The sequence below is a fragment of the Propithecus coquereli genome, unplaced genomic scaffold (genome assembly GCF_000956105.1).
Source record: "Propithecus coquereli isolate 6110/MARCELLA unplaced genomic scaffold, Pcoq_1.0 Scaffold27, whole genome shotgun sequence".
In the NCBI taxonomy this organism is placed as follows: domain Eukaryota; kingdom Metazoa; phylum Chordata; class Mammalia; order Primates; family Indriidae; genus Propithecus; species Propithecus coquereli.
In genome coordinates this window covers 2,529,240-2,550,025 of record NW_012148285.1, presented here as the reverse complement: position 1 = coordinate 2,550,025, position 20,786 = coordinate 2,529,240, and the positions used below count along the sequence as shown (strand labels likewise).

Below are 20,786 nucleotides of genomic sequence, written 5' to 3'. Positions count from 1 at the left end.
TGACATGGCCCCACCATTTGTTTTGAGCAATTTCTTACTTTCTAGCGAGATATGTTCCAGGCTCATTTTATATTTTCCTTCCTGTCCTAGCTGAGGAATCAGCTGTTTGTCCAAAGAGCCTTTGTAGTGAGGAATGGTATTTAGATGTTAGCTGTTAATGTCTAATTTAATGTTGTCATAATCTAAGAGCATATCTCTGTGGTTTCAGTCCTTTCACATTAATCGAGACTTGTTTTGTGACCTCACATGTCTGTTTTGGTGAACATATCGTACACACTTGAAAAGAGTGTATATTCTGCATTTATAGGATGTGCAATCCATAAACATTAATTAGATCCAAGTGGTTGGTAAAATTGTTCAGATCCTCTATCTCTTTACTTAATTTTTTTAATCTATTCTATCAATTGTTGAGAGAGAAGGGTGTTAAAATCTCCAACTATAATTGTGTATGTTCCTCTTTAGTCTAGACAATTTTTCTTTCAAGTATTTTGAAGTTCTTTTTTAGGTGCATACACATTTATGAGTTATATATTCCTGATGAATCGATCCTTGTTGTCATTTTGAAGTGTCCCTCTTTATCCCTGGTGATGCTCATTGTCTTGGAGACTGCTTTATCTGATATTAATATAGCCACTCTATCCTTCTTTTGTTTACTGTTTGCTTTTCTTTTTTTTTTTTTTACTTTTGACATATCTGTGTCTTCATATTTGAAGTGCATCTTTCAGGGTCCTACTTTTTTATCCATTCTGACACTCTGCCTTTTAATTTCGTTTTAATATGTTTATTGGCTTTTTACCCATACCGCTTTGCATTATTTTTCTTTTAATAGCTGCTCTAGGAGTTACCTGCTTTGGTCACTTTCCAGTACCTTCCAGGAGTTGTTTTATATTTTGTCTAGAGTTTATAGTTTCTATCTGTGAGAGGATTAGTCCAAAAGGAGCTATCTTCCATTCCTAGAAGTGGAACCTCCCAATATTAATTTAAAAGGAGCGGCACACCTTATAGTGGTGTTGATTCTGCCACTCGCCTGCTAATGTGGCCGTTACATATTCTTCTTACGGCTACTTTGTTGTTTTTTCCTTTGTTCATACTTTCTGAGTATAAGAGAGGGGAAGGGGTTAACATTAGGAGACAGAATTTTCTCTCTCCTGAGTCTGAGAACATAGGAAGTTAGTGCACACTTGTCACAGAAAAGAGAGTCCACTATGCTACAAGGAAAGGAAGGAGTATACATATGGTAAGCCCTACTTTGTGTCGGGCACGTGCTAGGCACTTTACATATTTTATCTGATTTAATTCTAATAGTTACTACATGAGGGAAAGTAACTATATTTTGTGGCTAAATTCACCTACAGAAATCATGTTAACGGTCCCCTAAATTTATCATAATTTTTCTGCAGTATAAAAAGGATATTACTACTTGCTGGCAATTCATAAAAGAATGAGAGTCATGTAAAGCAGGTTTGACTTCTCTGCTATTAACATCATTGAACGGTATCATTTTTCAGGTTTCACGCACAATCTGCATATGTGACAATAGCACCAAAATTACCCTAACTATAAACACAATTTTGTGATAACAACCTGTTATTTTTTATGGTGGCAATTACTGTCAGTACTCTGAATGACAGGACAGCCGGCTCTGAATTGTGTTTTCATTTGAAGCCTCCAAATCAATACAAGTGCTCTCGGTACAAGGATCTGCTGGCTCTTCAGAAAAGATCGTTCCACAGAACAAAAAACCTGCCTTCATCTTCTTCTAATCCTAGATATTAGGAATATGTTTTCAAAAGCAGGGTTCTAATAGTCTTGGTGGATGGTCATTCTTTAATGGAGATGAGACATGAAATGCAATTATGTTTAGGAACTCTTTCCAGAGATGTTTTAAAAGGGGCAGTGGAACATCTATTATACAGTGACTCAGATGCAGCTGTTGTAATGTCCCTGATGAGTGGCATTTGGTAGTTAATCATGATCTGATAAAATAATTACAGTGATTGTGCTTGGATGTTGATCGATTGCATTTATTGTGTCTTCTAGCCTGATGAAAGATTATTTTTTTAAGCCGCCCATTAATCAGTTCAGCCTGAACTTCCTGGATCAGGAGCTGGAGCGATCCTACAGGACTAGCTATCAAGAGGAGGTGCGTTTTTTCCTTGTAATGTTACTAAAGAAATTAGTAGTTCCCACTAGGTGGTTTAGCAAGTGATGGGAAAATGGAGACTAATACTGATTTATACAATCTGCAAACACTAAATTGCAACTATATGTGAATTTATCTTTTCAAGAGAGAAAAAAGCTTTTCTGTGTCCTTTGTCTTAAAGCCCAGCCTCATAATAACCAGACCCTTTCTGCTGCAGCTGCATCTCTTGGCCCCTGTGGCTGTCCCCAGCCCTGGAAGGCCCAGCTACCTGTCCCAGAAGGGACCCCCTGCCACACCTATCCTGGGTTCTTGAGTGAGACTTCTCCACTTGTTATCTGGTTTCTTCGCCCCTGAAATGGGCCAGTAACACAGGAGGCTTTTACCTCTTTCTGTAAAACTCTGGCTCCTTGACCTTCTCCCACTGCATCACCTTGACCTTTGTTGTCCTTGAACTCTCAGCCCAAACATCATTTCTTCTAAGAAACTCTCCCTGACCCCAGACTGGATTTTACTTCCCCTGTGTACTTTCTCTTCTTTGTGCACCTCATTTTGGAATCTTTACTGGTGTGAGTCTTGAATCATATGCCTCCCTTCCTAGACTCTCACTCCACAGGGCAGGACTTCATCTTTCGTCCCCTCCACCCAGCATCTAGCATGGGCCCCACACCTATATGTGCTGAGTAGGGGTTTTTTGAAAGGAATAAATACAAGAACCTGGAGCCTGGTTTGAATTCTGAGCAGCCAGATTCCTGCCTTCTTTCCTCTGGGCCCAAACCTGACCTCTTTGCATGTTCCCAGGTCAAAAATGCAGACCTTCCCAATCCTAGGACCAAAAGAATCTCTTCTTCAAATTCCATTTGTTCATTTGGCAGATCTTTATTAAATGTCTGTTGTGTACAGGCACTGGCCTAGGCTCTAGAGAGATCGTGGTGAAACAGATAGATCCAGTTCATGCCTTGGGCTGGAGGTGCCTCCTTCTGTTAGCCTCCAAGGGACAGTAAATATCCGTTAGTATCCCGGGCACAGCTCCTCCACTGGACTTGTGAATTGGTTGGTTGCTGGCCTGTACGGCAAAACGTTATCTCCCTTAATCCTCACAACAGCCCTTTGTGGAAGCTTATGATTATCCCTATTTTACCAAAGAGAAAGCCAAGGCTAAGAAAGGCTGAGTAGGTGGCCCACAGTCCTCTAGCGAGGCTGGACACCAGGTGTCTGTCTTCCAAGCCAGGCGTCCCGACTGCTCCTGGCGCCATGCTGCTGAGCCTCCCGAGGAGAAGGCACCTTTACCGTCCATTCCTCCAGGCCCCAGATGTTTAGCAGGTGCTGCTCCCGGTGCTGGGATGTAGAGATGAGAGACACAGCCTGATAGGGAGCAGTAAATGGACAGATTTGATAGTCCAGAGCCAGAGGTCTGGTAATGCCCTTCAAGCACACAGCGAGCCCCGACACCAGATTGAGGGCTCAGAGGGCGGTAACTCCTGAGCCTGCTTTAGTGGGAGGACTAGGAATTAACCAAATGTGGGAGGGAACATTCTGGAAAGAGGGTCCGGTGTCCACAAACTTTAGAGATACAAAAGAGTCTGATGCATCCAGGAAGTTGCAGGTGCTTCCTTGTGCAGGGTAGGGTGGGAGAGGCAGGAGGTGGGCAGGGACCAGATTGTGGCTGCCATGCTGTGGACATTATGCTGAAGGCCAGCGGGAGTTGTTGAAGGGTCCAGAACAGGAGGTGGCACCATCATACTGTTTTTATAGAGATCTCAAGGCTGAGTTGGGGAAGGTGGTGGAGAGTGGGCAAGACAGGAGGCCATGCAACAGGTGGGACACTGTTACCAAAAGCCAGGACAGGTCCAAAGCTGTCCAATGCAGGGTCAGGGTGGAGAGGAAAGGAGAGACTTGGGGTCATGGGGCACTTCTCAGCTGGCCCCTATGTTTGGGCTCTCGCTGTGCTGAACACTCCCCATGGGTGTTTCTTAGGTGAGCATCACCACCTCCCACCAGGTGCAGGTGCCAATTTTATCCCTGGTTTCAGATAAGGAGACTGAGGCACAGGTAGGTTAGGTGACGTGCACAGATGTCGTAGCCAGTCGTGGTGGAGCTTTGAACCCAGACAGCTCCAATGCAAAGCCTGTGCCCAAGGACGGGATAAGACCCGTGCCCAGAGCTGACTGGATGCAGGCAGTAAGGGGAGTGGAGTGGATGAAGCCCTAGGAGGAGAGGGTTGCTGAGGGAACACGGTTCCCTGAGGTGGCCCCAGGTAGAACGTGCAGAGAGGAGAGAAGGGGGCCAAGGCAGTTGTCTCTGGGAGGCACCAACCCAGGGCTGTAGGGCAAGCAGGAGAGACAGCAGAGGAGGAGGAAGGAGGTGCAGGAGGGGCCTTGGCCAGAGTCTAGGGAGGGGGCTGTTCCGCAGAGGGAGGCAGCAGCTCTCCAAGCAGGATGGGAACTGGACTGAGCCCGTTGGACCTGGAAGGCAGGAGATGTGGGCTCCCGGAAAGGGCACTGGCCCAGGTGGAAACCGTCTCCAAGGGCACCTCCCCACCCTGCCCTGGCTCCAACACTCAGTGATCCGCGGTGGTGTATGTGTCTTGGTCCACGGATGCTAGATGAGCCTGCCACCTGGAATCCCAGCGGTGTCGGGGGTCCTCTTAGGTCATATGTATCAAACCCTATGACATCAGCTATTGCAACAGAAGTCTCTGTGCAATAGTTTTCAGAATACCTGAAGTGTGAGCTTTAGCCAACCCACGTCAAAAACTGGGGAAGTCGGGAAACCTCAGGGTTCAGGTAGAAGCAAAGCTTCCCCCACACTGTTCAGCTGCTGGAGCAGTGCCGCGGGCTATGGGCTCCCCCTGTCTGATACCAATGCCAGCAAGCTGCAGTGAGCCCTGCTATTCCCTGGGGCGCTAGATGGAGCCCCAGAGAGAGAGGGGACGTGCATGTGCCTCAGCTGAGATGGGTCAGTGTGGGCAGCATCGCCTCCAAAATTTTCAGCCCTTCTGAGGGGATTCCAGAGGTTAGGGCCAGACTGACCCTCTGGGACACAGGGACACCTCCAGAGCTTCCAAGTTTCTTGGGGGAATCTGAAACCAAACACTGTCCCCAGGTTGCCCTGGAAGGGTCCAGGCCTGACGTGGGGCTGACTGGTGGCCTTTGCCCCACAGCGCAGGTTCACCTTTCTCCCCTGCCACCCAGTTCCTGGGACCCGGGGTGCAGCCGAGTCTCCGAGAGCCAATTTGTCCTGAAAGGAACATGCACCAGACCAAAGATGCATTATAGGGCCTTTCTGTACCCTGCATCCAGCCTGAGCCCAGCTGGGAGGCCGAGCTGACATCCGTTGTCTCTTGCTGGTTGCCAGATGGAAAGCAACTTAAATAGTTTGCATCTCTTTCTCCCAACTATAGCCCCTGCCTTTGGGTCCACGCCTTCACCTTGAGAGGCTCCCAGACAGAGGTTAGGGGAGCACCTGGGCGTCAGCTTGTCAGGGCTGAGTCCTGGCCTGGCTCCTTATATGACCTTGGGGCGGCCACCTCGCCTTGGCCTCCCCATCTCTATGCCAAGATCATAGTGTTTCCTTCCCTGTGGGCTGTTGTAAGCATTGATGCAGATTGTGCCCTACAGAACCCACACGGGGCCTGGACCCAGTCTTCTCTTGGACAAGTTAGCATCATTGCCTCCCTCTTTCATTCCCTAACAGCATGTGCACGCCTCTGTATCGTACTTGACACACCACTCTGAACCTGGGACCCAGCCATTTGATGGAAGCTTCCAGCACTTTGTATCCATGCGATACCTTTACAGATGCAGAGTCATTAACATTGCCAGTCAGTCACTCATCTTTCAGGCTAAATATACAGTGTATCTGTGAGAACTACTGGTTTGTAATCAGTTGCTGTGTGACCCTGGGCAAGTTTCTTAACTTCTCTGTGCCTGTTTCTTCATTGTCAAGTGGGGTTATAGCAAGGAGTGGCCCGCCTAAAACCCTGTCACCCAGGAGGTCCGGAGTAGGCAAGCACTCAGCAGATGTTGGCGTTTTTCTGTCTGAATTATGCTCCGTGGCCACCCGAGGCTGCTTCCAGTCATTCGGTTCCCCTCCTGCCCCACACAGGTTATAAAGAATTCCCCTGTGAAGACATTTGCCAGTGCCACCTTCAGCTCCCTTCTGGATGTGTTCTTGTCAACAACTGTGTTTCTCATTCTCTCCATCACCTGCTTCCTGAAGTACGGGGCTGCTACCACGCCTCCCCCACCTGCCGCCCTGGCGGTCTTCGGGGCAGCCCTGCTGCTGGAGGTGCTGTGCCTCGTGGTGTCCATCAGGTAAAGCGCCAGCGCAGGGTGCGGGGTGCTCTCCAGCTCTTAGCCTGTAGCTCCCTCTTCTGGCATGACAGATTATGGCCAAATAGTCCAACCGCAGTGCACACACTGGTGGGAAGACAGCTGTCCCTCCCAGCTTGTTTCTGGAGACAGGCCCTCATTTCCTCCCCACCCAAGCCCTGCATCACAGCGCCCTCCCTCCCAGATGCTGGTCCAGGCACAGGAGGGGACCTGTGGGCCCCTGCAACCCCAACTACTGCCGCTGGTCCCTGCATCTCCAGGATTAGAGACTTAAAAGGAGAAAGTGGGGAGACAGGAAGTGGGAAAGGGAGGAAGGAGAGGACAAGAGGTGTGCAGGGTGCAAGTGACAGGCAGCCAGTGGGTCAGTGGGTGCTGCTTCCACGTGTGAGAGCCAAACCACAAACCTCAGAGGAAACCACAGATGTGAATCTTCATGAGCTCAGATTGGGCGGTGGTCTCTTAGATACGACACGAAGAGCACAAGCAACAAAAGGAAAGGTAGGTAAGTTTGACTTCATCAAAATCTAAAACTTTGTGCTGCAAAGAACACCACCAAGAAAGTCAAGAGAGGCTGGGCATGGTGGCTCACGCCTGTAATCCCAGCAGTTTGGGAGGCCAGGGGTTTGAGGTTGCAATTAGCTGTGATGATGCCTCTGCACTCCAGCCAGGGCAACGGAGTGAGACCTTTTCTCAAAAAAAAAAAAAAAAGGAAGAAGAAGAAGAAAGCAAAGAGAACCCACAGAATGGGAGGAAATATTTGCAGGTCAGATCTGACAAGAGTCTACTATCTAGAATATTGTATGAAGAACCCATGCAGCCCAATAAGAAAAAGACAACCTGTTTTTAAAAAGAGGATCCGAGTGGACCGCGGGTGCCTCTTGGGAAAGCTGGGCCCGTGGGACCAGCCTGGAACCCTCAACCAGTGCAGGCAGACTGCCACCTGTTACCCACCTCCTGGGTGCCACGACCACCTTATCCAGCCCTGTCATTCTCAACAGGATGCCTGTCAGCCTAGCAGAGTCCCACTGGCATTGCCCCCAGGAGCTGGGGGTAAAATAGAAATGAGGGGACAGACCCTGACCTTGAGTTTCTGCTACTCTTACCCTACATCCTGACATAGACAAAAATGGCTTTGGGTCTGGCCCTGAGGCTTCCAAACGCTAGTTTCTCCCCCTCTCGGCTGGAATACCTGCCTCCTCCCTCCCACACCTCCTGCCCAAGGGCCCCTGTGGCTCCCAAGACCTTTCTCCGGCTGCCACAACATCCTAAGGTGTAATCTTCACCATCTCCCCAAATTCCCCCCATGATCACGCCCCACGCCCACAGCAGGTGACCCTCCCCCTCGAACAGCCCTGCCAGATTCCTCCCCACCCCGTCCGCCACCAACCAGCTCTCAGGACCCACTCCCCGAGGAACTGCTCACAAGGCAAGTCCTTCCCAGGGTCTGCTTCCAGGGAACCCAAACCAAGACATCCTCAAGCCCCTGCCCCTGGTCTATTTGGGTTTTTCCCTTTTCTTTTCTTTTTTTTAATTAGCTTTATTGTGATTTAATTTACATACAGTAAACTCATTCAAGTGTACAACTCCATGATTTTTAGTAACTTTACAGAGTTGTACAAACATCACCACAATATAATTTTAGGATATTTCTATCTCCCCAAAAGGAAACCCATCCCCATTTGCAGTCACTCCCTCCACGTCCACCCTCCCTAGCCCACCCCGGGTTCCCCTCCAATACGGGAGCGTGCAGCCACTTAATGGCTCTGAGGCGAGCAGCATCTCCACACCCTTTTCTTCAACCACTATTCCCTGTTCTTGCAGACCCGGTTCTGAAGGATCGAGGCTAGCCCGGGTTGAGAGACCATGAGGGCTGCGGGTGTGCTGTGCTGGGCCCAGTGGCACCAACTTGCTCTGCAGGCGTCCCATGAATGAGGGGGCCAGTGTGCTCCTGCATGAGCATTTGGTGGGATTTAGTTCAGTTTACCAGGAATCAAGGCCTAGGAGAAGTCAGAACCCTGAAAGATTTTCTCTGGCCCCTCTGAGGACCATAATTGGGATCCTAGATCAATAAGAATCTGCGCTGTGGAATACGTAGGATCCCCAGGGAAACCAGTTGTGCTGCGTTCTCAGCCTGGCCCGGGGTCTCAACTGCCTCTTCCAGAAAGCTTCCCGCACCGCAGCTCTGGGTTTCGTTCCTCCACTGCAGCCCCAGCCAAGCATGAGGGCAGTTGGTGTCGTCCTTGGACCTCTGCAGGCTCAGGGACCATCGCGAAAGGCCCCCCAGTTTCCCCTGTTCCTGGCTGGGGACTCAGTTCCCTCTGTCCCTCCTCATAGGGCCTCTGTATTCTGCCTTTAAGCATATTTGTGGTTATTCTTGGAAATAGTCCAAGGCCTTCGCTATCCTTTAAATATCAAGAAGCCAGAGCTGCCCAGAATCCTAAAAGGGTCGGACTGTGCCTGCACCAGTGTGGGAAATGGCCAGAGAGTTGGTATTTCTTTGCCGTGGCCACACGCAACCAAAGCTGTCAATGCACTGCAGCTGAGTGAGCCCAGTTTCCTTGTCTCCTACTAAAAGTGAGGGAAGCGGGGACTCTGCCTGCTCCCATGCCCGCCCCAGGGCAGCGACAGCAGCATGGGGGAAAGTTAAGGGGGACCTGTCCCTACGTTCCCTGGCAGAGACCCACCCCAGACCTTCCCCGACAGGATGGTGTTTTTCCTGGAGGACGTCATGGCTTGCACAAAGCGCCTGCTGGAGTGGATTGCTGGCTGGCTTCCACGCCACTGCATTGGGGCCATCCTGGTTTCGCTGCCAGCACTCGCCGTCTACTCGCATGTCACCTCCGAGTTTGAAACAAACATACACGTAAGTAAAGACATGGCAATTTTATTTCCACATTCTTCTGGATTTTCAAATCTCTCTCTCTCTTTTAAAATAAGCTGTTACTTGAGACAGCAATTTAAAAATAGGCCCTTAAAGACATACAAACTCTGGTACTACCTTGAGCCTGTATTTTTAGAAGATAATTTGGCACAGGCCTGCCCAGGTGCTCATGCCCTGTTGTTGGCCAGGCTGCAAAGACTCCCCAGTGGGCACAAGTCCTCTTCAGTGTCACTGGTCCTCACCAAATTTCAAATCAGTTCTTTTCCTTCATGCTTTACAAACAAGCGTCTGTCCCACATTTTTAGACAATAAATGATAATGTGCCAGTCTGCAGAATTGGCAGAAATCCTAGCACTCTGGGAGGCTGAGGCAGAAGGATCGTTTGAGACCAGGAGTTTGAGACTAGCCTGAGCAAGAGCGAGACCCTCTGTCTACTAAAAATAGAAAAAACAAAAATCAGCCAGGTATGGTGGCATGTGCTTGTAGTCCCATCTACTTAGGAGGCTGAAGCAGGAGGATCACTTGAGCCCAGGAGTTTGAGGTTGCAGGGAGCTATGATGATGCCACTGCACTTTACCTGGAGTGACAAAGCAAGACTTTCAAAACAAAAAAAAAAAGAGAGAAGAATTGGCGAAATAATCGACTTGCACCTGGATCAGCTGCTGTTGATCAGGAAAGGACCTTTTGAGGTAAACTCAAGAGCGAACCAATGCTGTTGTGGAAGCTTGTATTTTTGGTGCAAGTGAGTGTAACATCAGCTACCAGGGCAGGTGGACTGCACTCGGTACTTTAGCACCAAATTATATTTCAGTGGGTAGTGGGTAGGTGCCCAAAGGAAAAGCTTTTTGAAGGTGGTAGTTCTCAAATGGGGCAGGCTTCCTTCCCACCAGAACAAAAGTGCCATTTTCACACACCTGGAGAAGAGTGTTAGTACTAGCATGCACTTGTAACCTAACCCTCTGGATAATGAACCTAAAGGGGTTTGATCTGTCCTTGAGACTGCTGGCTAGCCAAAGGAAAGAATTATTGCAGGTAGATAAACCATTTCGTTGTATGAGCGGTATTTTTATATTAAGCAGAAATACAGGTGAGTGGCAAATGCTTCTGAAGTCTCAGGTAGAGCCCAGGTGGAGTGCAGTGGGAAGCAGGGTGGCCATTGCTAACTCTGTACCTCTTTCAGTTCCCCATGTTCACTGGCTCGGCCACACTGATCGCCGTGGTGCACTACTGTAACTTCTGCCAGCTCAGCTCCTGGATGAGGTCCTCCCTTGCCACTGTCGTCGGGGCTGGGCCGCTGCTTCTGCTCTACGTCTCCCTGTGCCCAGACAGGTACGCAACCTGCACTGCATGCCAGACACCCTGGACACCGGGGCATGTTGCCAGGCTCAGGCCTGGCTGAGTTTGCACATTGGCACTGACACCACCCTCCCCAACAGCAGTTGTTTACCATCATGGCCCAAAATAACTTTCAACACACATCATGTCAAAAAGTTAGTAAGACGCCCTAAGAGTAATATGCAAAAGAAAGAAAAAGAAAATCATTTATAACAACATACTATATATTTGAATATAGACACCCTTGGAAGATGTAATACAGCAGTTACATGAGTTGGAATCTAAGAAAGTAAGACCTGAAGCGTTTCATGGAAGACAGTCAAGAGGATGAAAGAGTAGAGGTGAAAATGAGGAAGCCACTAGTTCTGACCTATTGAAGTAGGGCTCAGGTACCAAGACAGGCTCCAGATTGTGGAAGGAGAGGAAGTGAAGACATGGGATGATCTTGCAAGTGACCTGGGCCTTATTTACAAGTCTGTGTCAAAACAATTCCCCATACTATGACTCGAGTCATAGGAATAATGACCAGTCACTGCACATATATCGCTTATCTCGAAATCCCTCCACATACTGAGGAGTAGCTCAGTTGCTGGTACTCAGAATGGCCTCGAAACCATAGCACTGATGGGTGCCGAGGAATAGAGGATGGTGTGGACAAAGAACCAGGAGTTGGGGTGGTAGACCTCCCGACGGGACAGGAGCAGTTCCCATCGTTGTGTTACAAATACTAAAAATACACAGGATAGCAGTGATAGGTGCTGTATTTGAAATAGCCTCTGTTAGCGAGATCCAGTGAGATCTTTCACATGTTCTAGTAATACTAATTGAATAATGTTTGTTTGGATCCTACTTTGTTAAATGAGTGTTAAATTGTTGTTCATTTCCAACTGGTTTTGGGGCTTTTAAGCTTTTTCAACTAAATATGTAGTTGGAAATACAATAATACCTTGGATAGCAGGATGCCTACAGTGAACAATTTATTCAGATATTTCATGATATCTTAAATCCATTAAGCTTCCATTTGTATAACAAACTTCTCCTAAATATTGGGCTTTTTCTGGAACTGCTTATAAATGTTTCACTGTTAACATGTATTGAGGATCCACCTATTTACAATTACAGAGGGTTTAGGCAAGCAGGATATTTTGAAGTTCCATGGGACATTTTTTTTATTGTGCTCTGCAGGACAGCTAACATTCCAACTCCCTAAATTATTATGACAATCAAAGGGACCCTTAAAATTTCCAAGATGCCCCCTAGGAGTAGCATTACTGTTACTTTAGTGAATTCAAAAGCACAAAATGATCCAACGTGTTGTCCTCTCAGCAATATGAAATGTAATAGTCATAGGTATCCTTGAGTATTAAAGCAGTGGTCAGTAACGGACAGACTAAGTCTCCTTCCTCAATTTACTTAATAAGATAATAACGATATGAAAGATATTCAAATTCCCTGCACATTAAGATCAAAAAGGGAATTTAAAGTAGAACCGTCATTCAGTATTTGAAAGGAAACTATAAAGAATAGTTAAATTACTTTAAGCAAAATAAAGCATACTTTCATCGTTGTGAAGGTACGGCCATCTGGAATCACGGTCATTATGAAGCTCTTTACCGAGAGGATGAAATGCAACAATCGGCCTTTAACCTTTTAGCTCCATCACAAATACATCATTGGCCATTCAGAGTGTCATTTGGTCACGGCCGTGGGGACTTTCCACCCGGATCTAGAGAGCCAGAGGGGTGAGGGACCCTCTGTTGCCCTTTCACCGAGAGTTCAGGTAGCAGCTCTCAGGGCCGGGCTGGTGGTGGGAGCTCCCCTGGCCCAGGACTCCTTCACCCGCACAGGGTCCTCTTACCTACATGGAGCCCCCACCCCCTCAGCGTAGCTGTGCCCAGCCAGGCAGGGAGTGTGTGAGTGGTAAGCAGAGGTACAACCTCAGCTTCTGCAAAGGAGCAGGGGGCTCTTCTAAGGACTGTCTCCAGCATCAAGGAACGAAGATGTGGAAGGAGAGGTGAGCGTGCATGCATGATGACAACAGTGCCATCATGTCTAAAAAAGGAAAGTTGTTTGTTTAAGCTCTTCTCAGGTTGCTTTCTAGAATTCTGTCTTTGCTTTTTATAATGATGTTTTTCTGTGTTTTAATTTCAGTTCCATAGTAACGTCACCCCTTGATGCAGTACAGAATTTCAGGTAAACTTCTGATGTACCTATATCTAAATACGTGAGTGACTGTGCTACTCCTACTTGTTTCTAAGCTTCCTGAAAGCAGTCGTATCTTAAATAAAATGAACAATACATACATTCTTAAAAGAGGAAGTGGAAAATACCTACTTGTTGAAATATCAGATCATAGTTATAATATTTAATTGGGAAAATAAGATGATTATTTAGACATATATTGGAGTTGGTGTAATTTCATGTAATACTTTGGGATGTTACAAAAGACATCTCACAAATCAAAGAAAAATAGTTATTTCCTAAAATATTTTTAAATAACTGACTGTAACTTTGAAATAATAAATGTTAGAACCTTGCTTTACTGTAAACATCAACATAAATTCTAAAAATCTTAAAAGAGTCAAAAATAAAAATTAAAGTGTATAAAATCTAGAAAAAATTAAAATGAGATAGTTTTCAAGCTTCTAAGACAGAACTTTCCAGTTTTACAAATAAAAAATAGAACCACAAAGAAAAGACTGACTAATAAATTAAAAAGGGAGAGGAAATCAAGGCAAACAGAAAAATATTTGTGGGACTATTATTTAAAGGAGCAAATTAAGACCTGCATAAAGGACAGAAACCAAAAAATTCACAAAAGAGGAAATGTGGGTAGAAGACAAGTGTGGATGTGTGCACGGTGTCGCTGCACATTCACATAACCACACAGTTCCTTTGTTCTTTTGTTCTCTGACTAGTCTCTAATTGGAATGGTATTTTTTTGGGCTTTTAAATTGGAGTTTCAAAAAGTTATAACATGAATGCCCAGTGCAGGCAAGGGTGTAGTATATTCATAAATTGTGGTTAATTTTTTTGTTGGCTACCAGGCATTTAAAATATAAGTTTATTTAATCCTCACAATAACCTGGCTTATTAGGTGACTTTGTCCCTGTTTTCCAGATGATGAAGCCAAGGCTTAGAGAAGTTAAGGAACCTGCTTGTGGTCACACAGCTCGTCCTTGGCAGAGTTTAGACCCTGGCCTCCCTCACTCCCAGGCCGTGTTCTTCCTGCCATGCCTCATTACTTCTCAGAACATTGCAATAGTTTTGGAAAGTAACGTGGCGATCTGTAAAAAACAGTCATAAAAATGTTCATAGCTTTCAACCTAATAATTCCATTTTTGCTTATTTGCTGAGGAAATAATTCAGTATATGGCAAAGGCTGCATGCCAAAAAATATCAATCACAATGATTGATAATATTGAAAATCCATTGCAACTTCAGTTGTCAATAATAAAGAAATTGTTATGATAAATGTACCCAAATACTACAACTATTAAAATGTAGCAAATAATGGAAAACATTTTCATTTTTCATTATGGGAAATTGTATATTATTAAAATAGCTACAACTAAGTAATTACATATATAAAAATTATAAGATATAATATTTATGATATAATAATGAGTGATGATTGCAACTATAGTATTTAAAAGCAAAACACCTAGTATCTTTTTTTAAATTAACATTTTATTGCCATATAACATATGCACAGAAAAATACCTGGATCATAAGAGTTTAGCTCACTGAATTTTCACTAGTGAACACACTCATTTAACTACCACCCAGACCAAGAAATAGAACATTACCAGCACCCCAGCCCCCTCAGGCCCCTCCTGGTGACATCCTCTCCCTCACCGCATCCTAGGTGTAGACTGTAAATGGCACTGAAATACACCAAAATGTAAACAAATGCTGTGTTTAGCTGGTTAGGACTGAGAGTGATCTTTGTTTTCTCTATTCTTAAATCCCTCTTCTCCATGATAATCAATTATGCTATATTTTACTCTAACTTCCACTTATGATTTAACGTCTAACTGTGTGTGGTCATAAATTGACTCTTGCATTTAGTCACATAAAATTCTTCTTTTTGAAACTGACTTTTGCTATTTAAACTTGAGAATAGGAGCATCACGTTTGTTCCTTCTGTATTAGAATAAGAAATACAGGCTGTGGGTTGGAAGTAATTCTCTCACCTGCTTGTTACAGACATTCTCTGTTGCAAGGCAGCCTCCTTGGCTACTAACCGTAAATACTATGGATTAGGACTTTTTCCACTTTAAACAAAGGTAAAAAGCCAATGCTGTAATCTGTTTCCCTTTCCTTCTCACACTAGCCCACATTTTGCTGTTCTCTCTGCCAGAGAGGACTGGCTTGTGCCCATCTCCAGAGTAGGGCTTACTGCTGGCCCCGGCTACAGCACAGCAGGAAAAGCTACAAGAGCAATAACCAATTGGGGAAATCCAGATACAGTCATCCAGTCCTACCACAGAGATTTAAAATACCTCATCATACCATTGCGATGATGTTAAAGCTTGGTGACATCTACTTACACAGGGAGCTGTTCCTCTGTATCACCACTTTGAGAAACCACAAGCAACTCCTAACCCAACGAGATGTGCTCACAAAAAGAGAAGTCTTCCTCCTGTTTTAGATTCTCTCTCTACTCTATTTAAAAGCCAACCAGAGGGCTTAAGGGGCTGGACATAAATGTGTTTTGGTCATCTAACATAAATAGTTATTTTGCTTAGTACTTGAGATTCATGATATGTATTATCATTTATTAGTAAAATAAGTAAGTGAAGCATGGGGTGCCTTACCCTAGAGGACTTTTTTGGTTCCTGGCTCATAAGCGTTGAGTCATGGAACCTATGTTCGGGTCCCCAAGACCACCCCCAGGTGGACTTAAAGGACTGAACACATTGTCATATTCATGGCTGTGATGTATTACAGCGAAAGGACAGAAAGTAAAATCAGCAAAGGGAAAAGGTACGTGAGATGAAGCTTGGACCAGTAGAGTCCACAGGATGTGCTTAACTCCTCCAGCCATGAGCTGAGACAGCGTATGTGGAGTGTTACCTACCAGGGAAGCTCATTAGCGACTCGGTGTCCAGGGTTTTATTAGGGGCTCGTCAGGCAGGCAGCCTCTGCCTAACATGTGCCAAAATTCTAGACTTCCAGAAGGAAAGCATGTCTTCGGCATAAAACTCATTGTACAAACAGCACAGGCGCTGTTATCAAGGAATGGTGGGAACCCTCCCCAAATCCAAGCTCCCTGACCCCAGCCGAGGGCCACCCTTGCAGGCAGGTGTTTCTAAGGGTGGCAGCCTCGGGTACCTCTTTTCTGCACAGAATCTTAGCCAGAAGGAATGTAGCCATACTCTAGTCCATCTTCACAGTTTACGTGTGAGGAAGTGGAGGCCCAGAAGGATGGCATGGCTTGCCCTCAGTTCCAGGACTCTACCGTGGTCCAGCCAGATGAAGCCCAGGTGTTCTACTCCAAAGCCAGGGCTTTTGTAACTGTGCTTCATGGAGGGCTGTGATGGCTACATTGGTCAAGTTCATTATTTTTTAATATCCTTAAGTCACGATTAAGAGTAAAATTTATTAAACACTTTGATTAAAGAATTGAGGCTGGGCATGGTGGTTCATGCCTGTAATCCCAGCACTTTGGGAGGCCGAAGTGGGAGAATCACTTGATGCCACACATTCTAGACCAGCCTGGGTAACATAGCAAGACCCCATCTCTAAGAAATATTAGCCAGGCATGGTGGCACATACCTGTAATCCCAGCTATTTGGGAGGCTGAGATAGGAAGATTGCCTGAGCCCAGGAGTTTGAGGTTACAGTGAACTATGGTCATGCCACTACACTCCAGCCTGGGCAACAGAGCAAGACCTGTCTCAAAAAAAAAGAAAAAAAGACAGGCCGGGCGCGGTGGCTCACGCCTGTAATCCTAGCTCTCTGGGAGGCCGAGGCGGGTGGATTGTTTGAGCTCAGGAGTTCGAAACCAGCCTGAGCAAGAGTGAGACCCCGTCTCTACTAAAATTAGAAAGAAATTAATTGGACAACTAAAAATATATATAGAAAAAATTAGCCAGGCATGGTGGCGCATGCCTGTAGTCCCAGCTACTCGGGAGGCTGAAGCAGGAGGATCGCTTGAGCCCAGGAGTTTGAGGTTGCTGTGAGCTAGGATGACGCCACGGCACTCTAGCCCGGGCAACACAGTGAGACTCTGTCTCAAAAAAAAAAAAAAAATTGAGCTTTCTCTGTCATGGAGCTATAGAAACTGAGGATCCATCAATTTTATATATAATTATATTTATGTGTAGTAACCAAGCCCATTGTTACATAAAATCTAGTAGCCTGCTCTGTGCACTTGAGAAATGCATCAGGGTGCAAAATTCATATGAACAGAATAATCACAGTGTTGTAAAAAAAAAAAAATAAAAAAAGACTAGAAGGAAATTCAACAAATGTTAATAGTGATTGCCTCTGGATGGTGGGATGGTGGATGAATTATTTTTTTTGTTTCTACTTTTCCCCCAAATTTTCTATGATGAGTCTGTAGTATTTTTAAATGGAAAAAAATTATATTTAAGAAACAAACTTTGAAAGAGATTGTGCTGCTCGCCAGTCATCCGCAGTCTCTGACCACAGCTATTTCCCATCAAGCTCCCATCAAGCTAGAGAACAGCCCCCCTGAAAGCTGGTTCAGTTATCAGAGAGAATAAAAACTTGTTCAGCCTCTTAGAAGGGCAATTTGGAAATTTCTAATGAAATTCTAAATGTGCAATATTTCAAATGACTCAACAATTCCATATACACAAAGATGGGGTAGAGGAATATTCATTGCAGCATGGTTTGTGGTAGGAAAAATTGGACACAGCCTCCCGGTCCACTGAGAGTAATCTGGTTAAATTACAGGACATCCCTGTACAGGAACACTCTGCAACCACAGAGAATTACAACAGCGGGTACCTCAGAGGAAAGACACTTGTTTTCTGTTGTTTATACCGTTTGAGTTTCTTACAGTGTGTGTATATTACTCTTAAAAGTATACACTTACATTCTTTTTTAAAAATGTTAAAATTGTCTTCTATGACACAGGCAAAACAGAACTAACGCAGAGTGAGGGGAGATGGCATTTTGTCAAACTTTTATATAGGTAGAGAGTAGAGCACCTATAAAAGTTCTTTGTAAAGTGACAAGTCTGTTGGATTAGAAATCTAAGAAGCAAATATATCAGAGAATGTTCAATTTCTCAGGTATAATACTGATATTGTCGTTATATAGAGAAATGTCCTTATTCTTAGGACATATGTACTAAAATATTTAGAACTGAAGTGTCATGTCAGCAACTTTCAAAATATTCAGCAAAACGCGTGTGTGTATGTGAGAGAGAGAAAGCAAAGTGGCAAAATATTAACAGTTGTTGAGTGCAGGGTAAGGGTGTATGAGTGTTTGTTTTACTCGTAACTTTCCTATAATGTTGAGATTTCTTAAAATGAAAAGACAGGGAAAAAGCTTAAAAAGAAGCTAAAGACTGCTGGGGGAAAAAAGAAAAGCAATTACAAAGCACTCATTAAAGAAATCAGTTACGAAAGTCAGTCATTATCTCTCTGTGTCTTCAGCCAGCCAAAACCAGAGGCGGGCTGCTTTATGGCTTCAAGTTGCGGAAGGTTTGAACTCAGTGAAACTTTGCATGCTGGTTAGCTGGGCTGTTTCAGAGCCTGCAAGTACTGAGTTGTAACCTTTCCCTTCAAAGATACACTCAGAAAGTATGTCCTTTCTCATGTCTTTGCTCTCCAGCTCCGAGAGGAATCCGTGCAATAGCTCGTTGCCAGGAGACCTCGGGAGGGCAGCCAGCCTGATCAGCCAGGAGGTGATTCTTGTCTTCTTCCTCCTGCTCTTGTTGGTCTGGTTCCTGAACCGAGAATTCGAAGTCAGCTACCGCCTCCACTACCACGGGGATGTGGAAGCGGATCTTCACCGCACCAAGATCCAGAGCATGAGGGACCAGGCCGACTGGCTGCTGCGGAACATAATCCCCTACCATGTGGCCGAGCAGCTGAAGGTGTCCCAGACCTATTCCAAGAACCACGACAGCGGAGGCGTGATCTTCGCCAGCATCGTCAACTTTGGCGAGTTCTACGAGGAAAACTACGAAGGAGGCAAGGAGTGCTACCGGGTGCTCAATGAGCTCATTGGGGACTTTGACGAGCTCCTGAGCAAGCCAGACTACAGCAGCATCGAGAAGATCAAGACCATTGGGGCCACATACATGGCAGCGTCAGGGCTGAACACTGCCCAGGCCCAGGATGGCAGCCACCCACAGGAGCACCTGCAGATCCTGTTCGAGTTCGCCAAGGAGATGATGCGCGTGGTGGACGACTTCAACAACAACATGCTGTGGTTCAACTTTAAGCTCAGAGTTGGCTTTAACCACGGGCCCCTCACAGCTGGGGTCATTGGCACCACCAAGCTGCTGTACGACATCTGGGGGGACACTGTCAACATCGCCAGCAGGATGGACACCACTGGCGTCGAGTGTCGCATCCAGGTGAGTGAGGAGAGTTACCGCGTCTTGAGCAAGATGGGCTACGATTTTGACTACAGGGGGACGGTGAATGTCAAGGGGAAGGGCCAGATGAAGACCTATCTTTACCCAAAGTGCATGGACAATGGGGTCGTGCCGCAGCACCAGCTGTCCATCTCCCCAGACATCCGCGTCCAGGTGGACGGCAGCATCGGACGATCTCCCACGGACGAGATTGCCAACCTGGTGCCTTCTGTCCAGTATCCGGACAAGACGTCTCTGGGCTCTGATAACAGCACGCAGGCCAAGGACACTCACCTGTCCTCCAAGAGACCCTGGAAGGAGCCCATCAAAGCCGAAGAAAAGTTTCGGTTTGGCCAAGCCATAGAGAAAAACGACTGTGAAGAAATGGGAATGGAAGAAGCCAATGAACTCACCAAGCTCAATGTTTCAAAGAGTGTGTGAGGCAGCACCTGCAAGCTGCCCGAGGTGCTCTGTTCGTCGAAACACAATATTTGTATTTGGCTGTTGTGCTTTCTAAGCGCCACAGTTTCCATCCCTGGACGTGGTGTTATGTGGTCATTTCAGCCCTAACTTCTGTGTGGATCACAGTTATTCAGGGTTCATTTTCATCCATTTCCTTCCCTTTGCTCCCTTGCCTGCACTCTCCCCCTTGGGGTATCCGTTCAGCACGTGGAGGAGAACAAGTGCCTTCAGGGCTTGGCCTTGGCCTGGAGTCTAGGGACAGAGGCCACAGTGGAAATCATTGCTTTGGGTATTATTTGACATTTAAAACAAAAGCTGAAGTTAAGATATCATTTTCATTGTTTTTTCTCACGAGACACTTTTTTGGGGGGAGGGGAGTGGCTAATGCAATGTTTTTATTTTTTTCTGTATCCATAATAGTGTTTCCCAATTACCTGACCTTTCTACGTAAGCACATACACGCACATACTTGCATTTCTGAATCTGATATAAAGTGCCAGTAATTCACGGAGAGGGGATGCGAGAGGGGAGTGTGGGCACCCATGCCTTCCCGGGCACCTGGGCCTTTGCAGGCTGGGGGTGCACTGAGCTCCCTGCGCCGAAGGGCTTCAGGGGTTTCGCCACACACATGCCAAGATTACACATGCTCACCGGGCACAAAGCCTGTGCACCCAGGCCTCAGATATCTCAAAGCCGTTCATCCTGACCCTCCGCCGAGGGGTCTGCCAGTCGAGGGTGAGGGTGTTTGTCTTGGAAGCTGACACGTCTGAGGGGGAAACTCCAAATAAGCGTCAGAGGGTTGCCTTTATTTATTTATTTATTTATCAGGCAGTGTGTGTGTGGGAAGGGGGTGCTGGGTTTTTTGGGTGGAGGGAAATAGCCTATGGGGTGGGGCAGTTCACAGGATGATGACAAGATGTCCCTTAGTGTTTCGGCCACCTGGGGCCACCTCCCCCTAAGAGGGGACAAGTGGGATCCGGAGCCACGTCCAGTGCAGTTCTAGGGCTGGGGGAAGCTCCCCAGCTGCCCCTCCCATCTCCAGGGCTGTTCCCTGTGGAGCTCCGGATGGAA

The 20,786-nt window shown here is 46.2% G+C and overlaps 1 protein-coding gene across 2 annotated transcripts in view; it reads left to right on the top strand.

Moving 5' to 3' along the window:
* The window catches only part of ADCY9 (adenylate cyclase 9), a 111,523-nt gene extending 91,010 nt beyond the window's left edge, over positions 1-20,513 (top strand). Inside the window, exons 6-11 of one of the 2 annotated variants that reach the window (XM_012647818.1) lie at positions 2,041-2,143; positions 6,248-6,456; positions 9,178-9,337; positions 10,536-10,684; positions 12,842-12,883; positions 18,503-20,513. In XM_012647818.1, coding sequence (XP_012503272.1) covers positions 2,041-2,143; positions 6,248-6,456; positions 9,178-9,337; positions 10,536-10,684; positions 12,842-12,883; positions 18,503-19,694 — 1,855 coding nt within the window. In that variant the 3' untranslated portion in view covers positions 19,695-20,513. The remainder of the gene's footprint in view (positions 1-2,040; positions 2,144-6,247; positions 6,457-9,177; positions 9,338-10,535; positions 10,685-12,841; positions 12,884-18,502) is intronic. The other variant, XM_012647817.1, reaches the window with a different exon arrangement.
* The last annotated feature ends 273 nt before the right edge of the window (positions 20,514-20,786 follow it).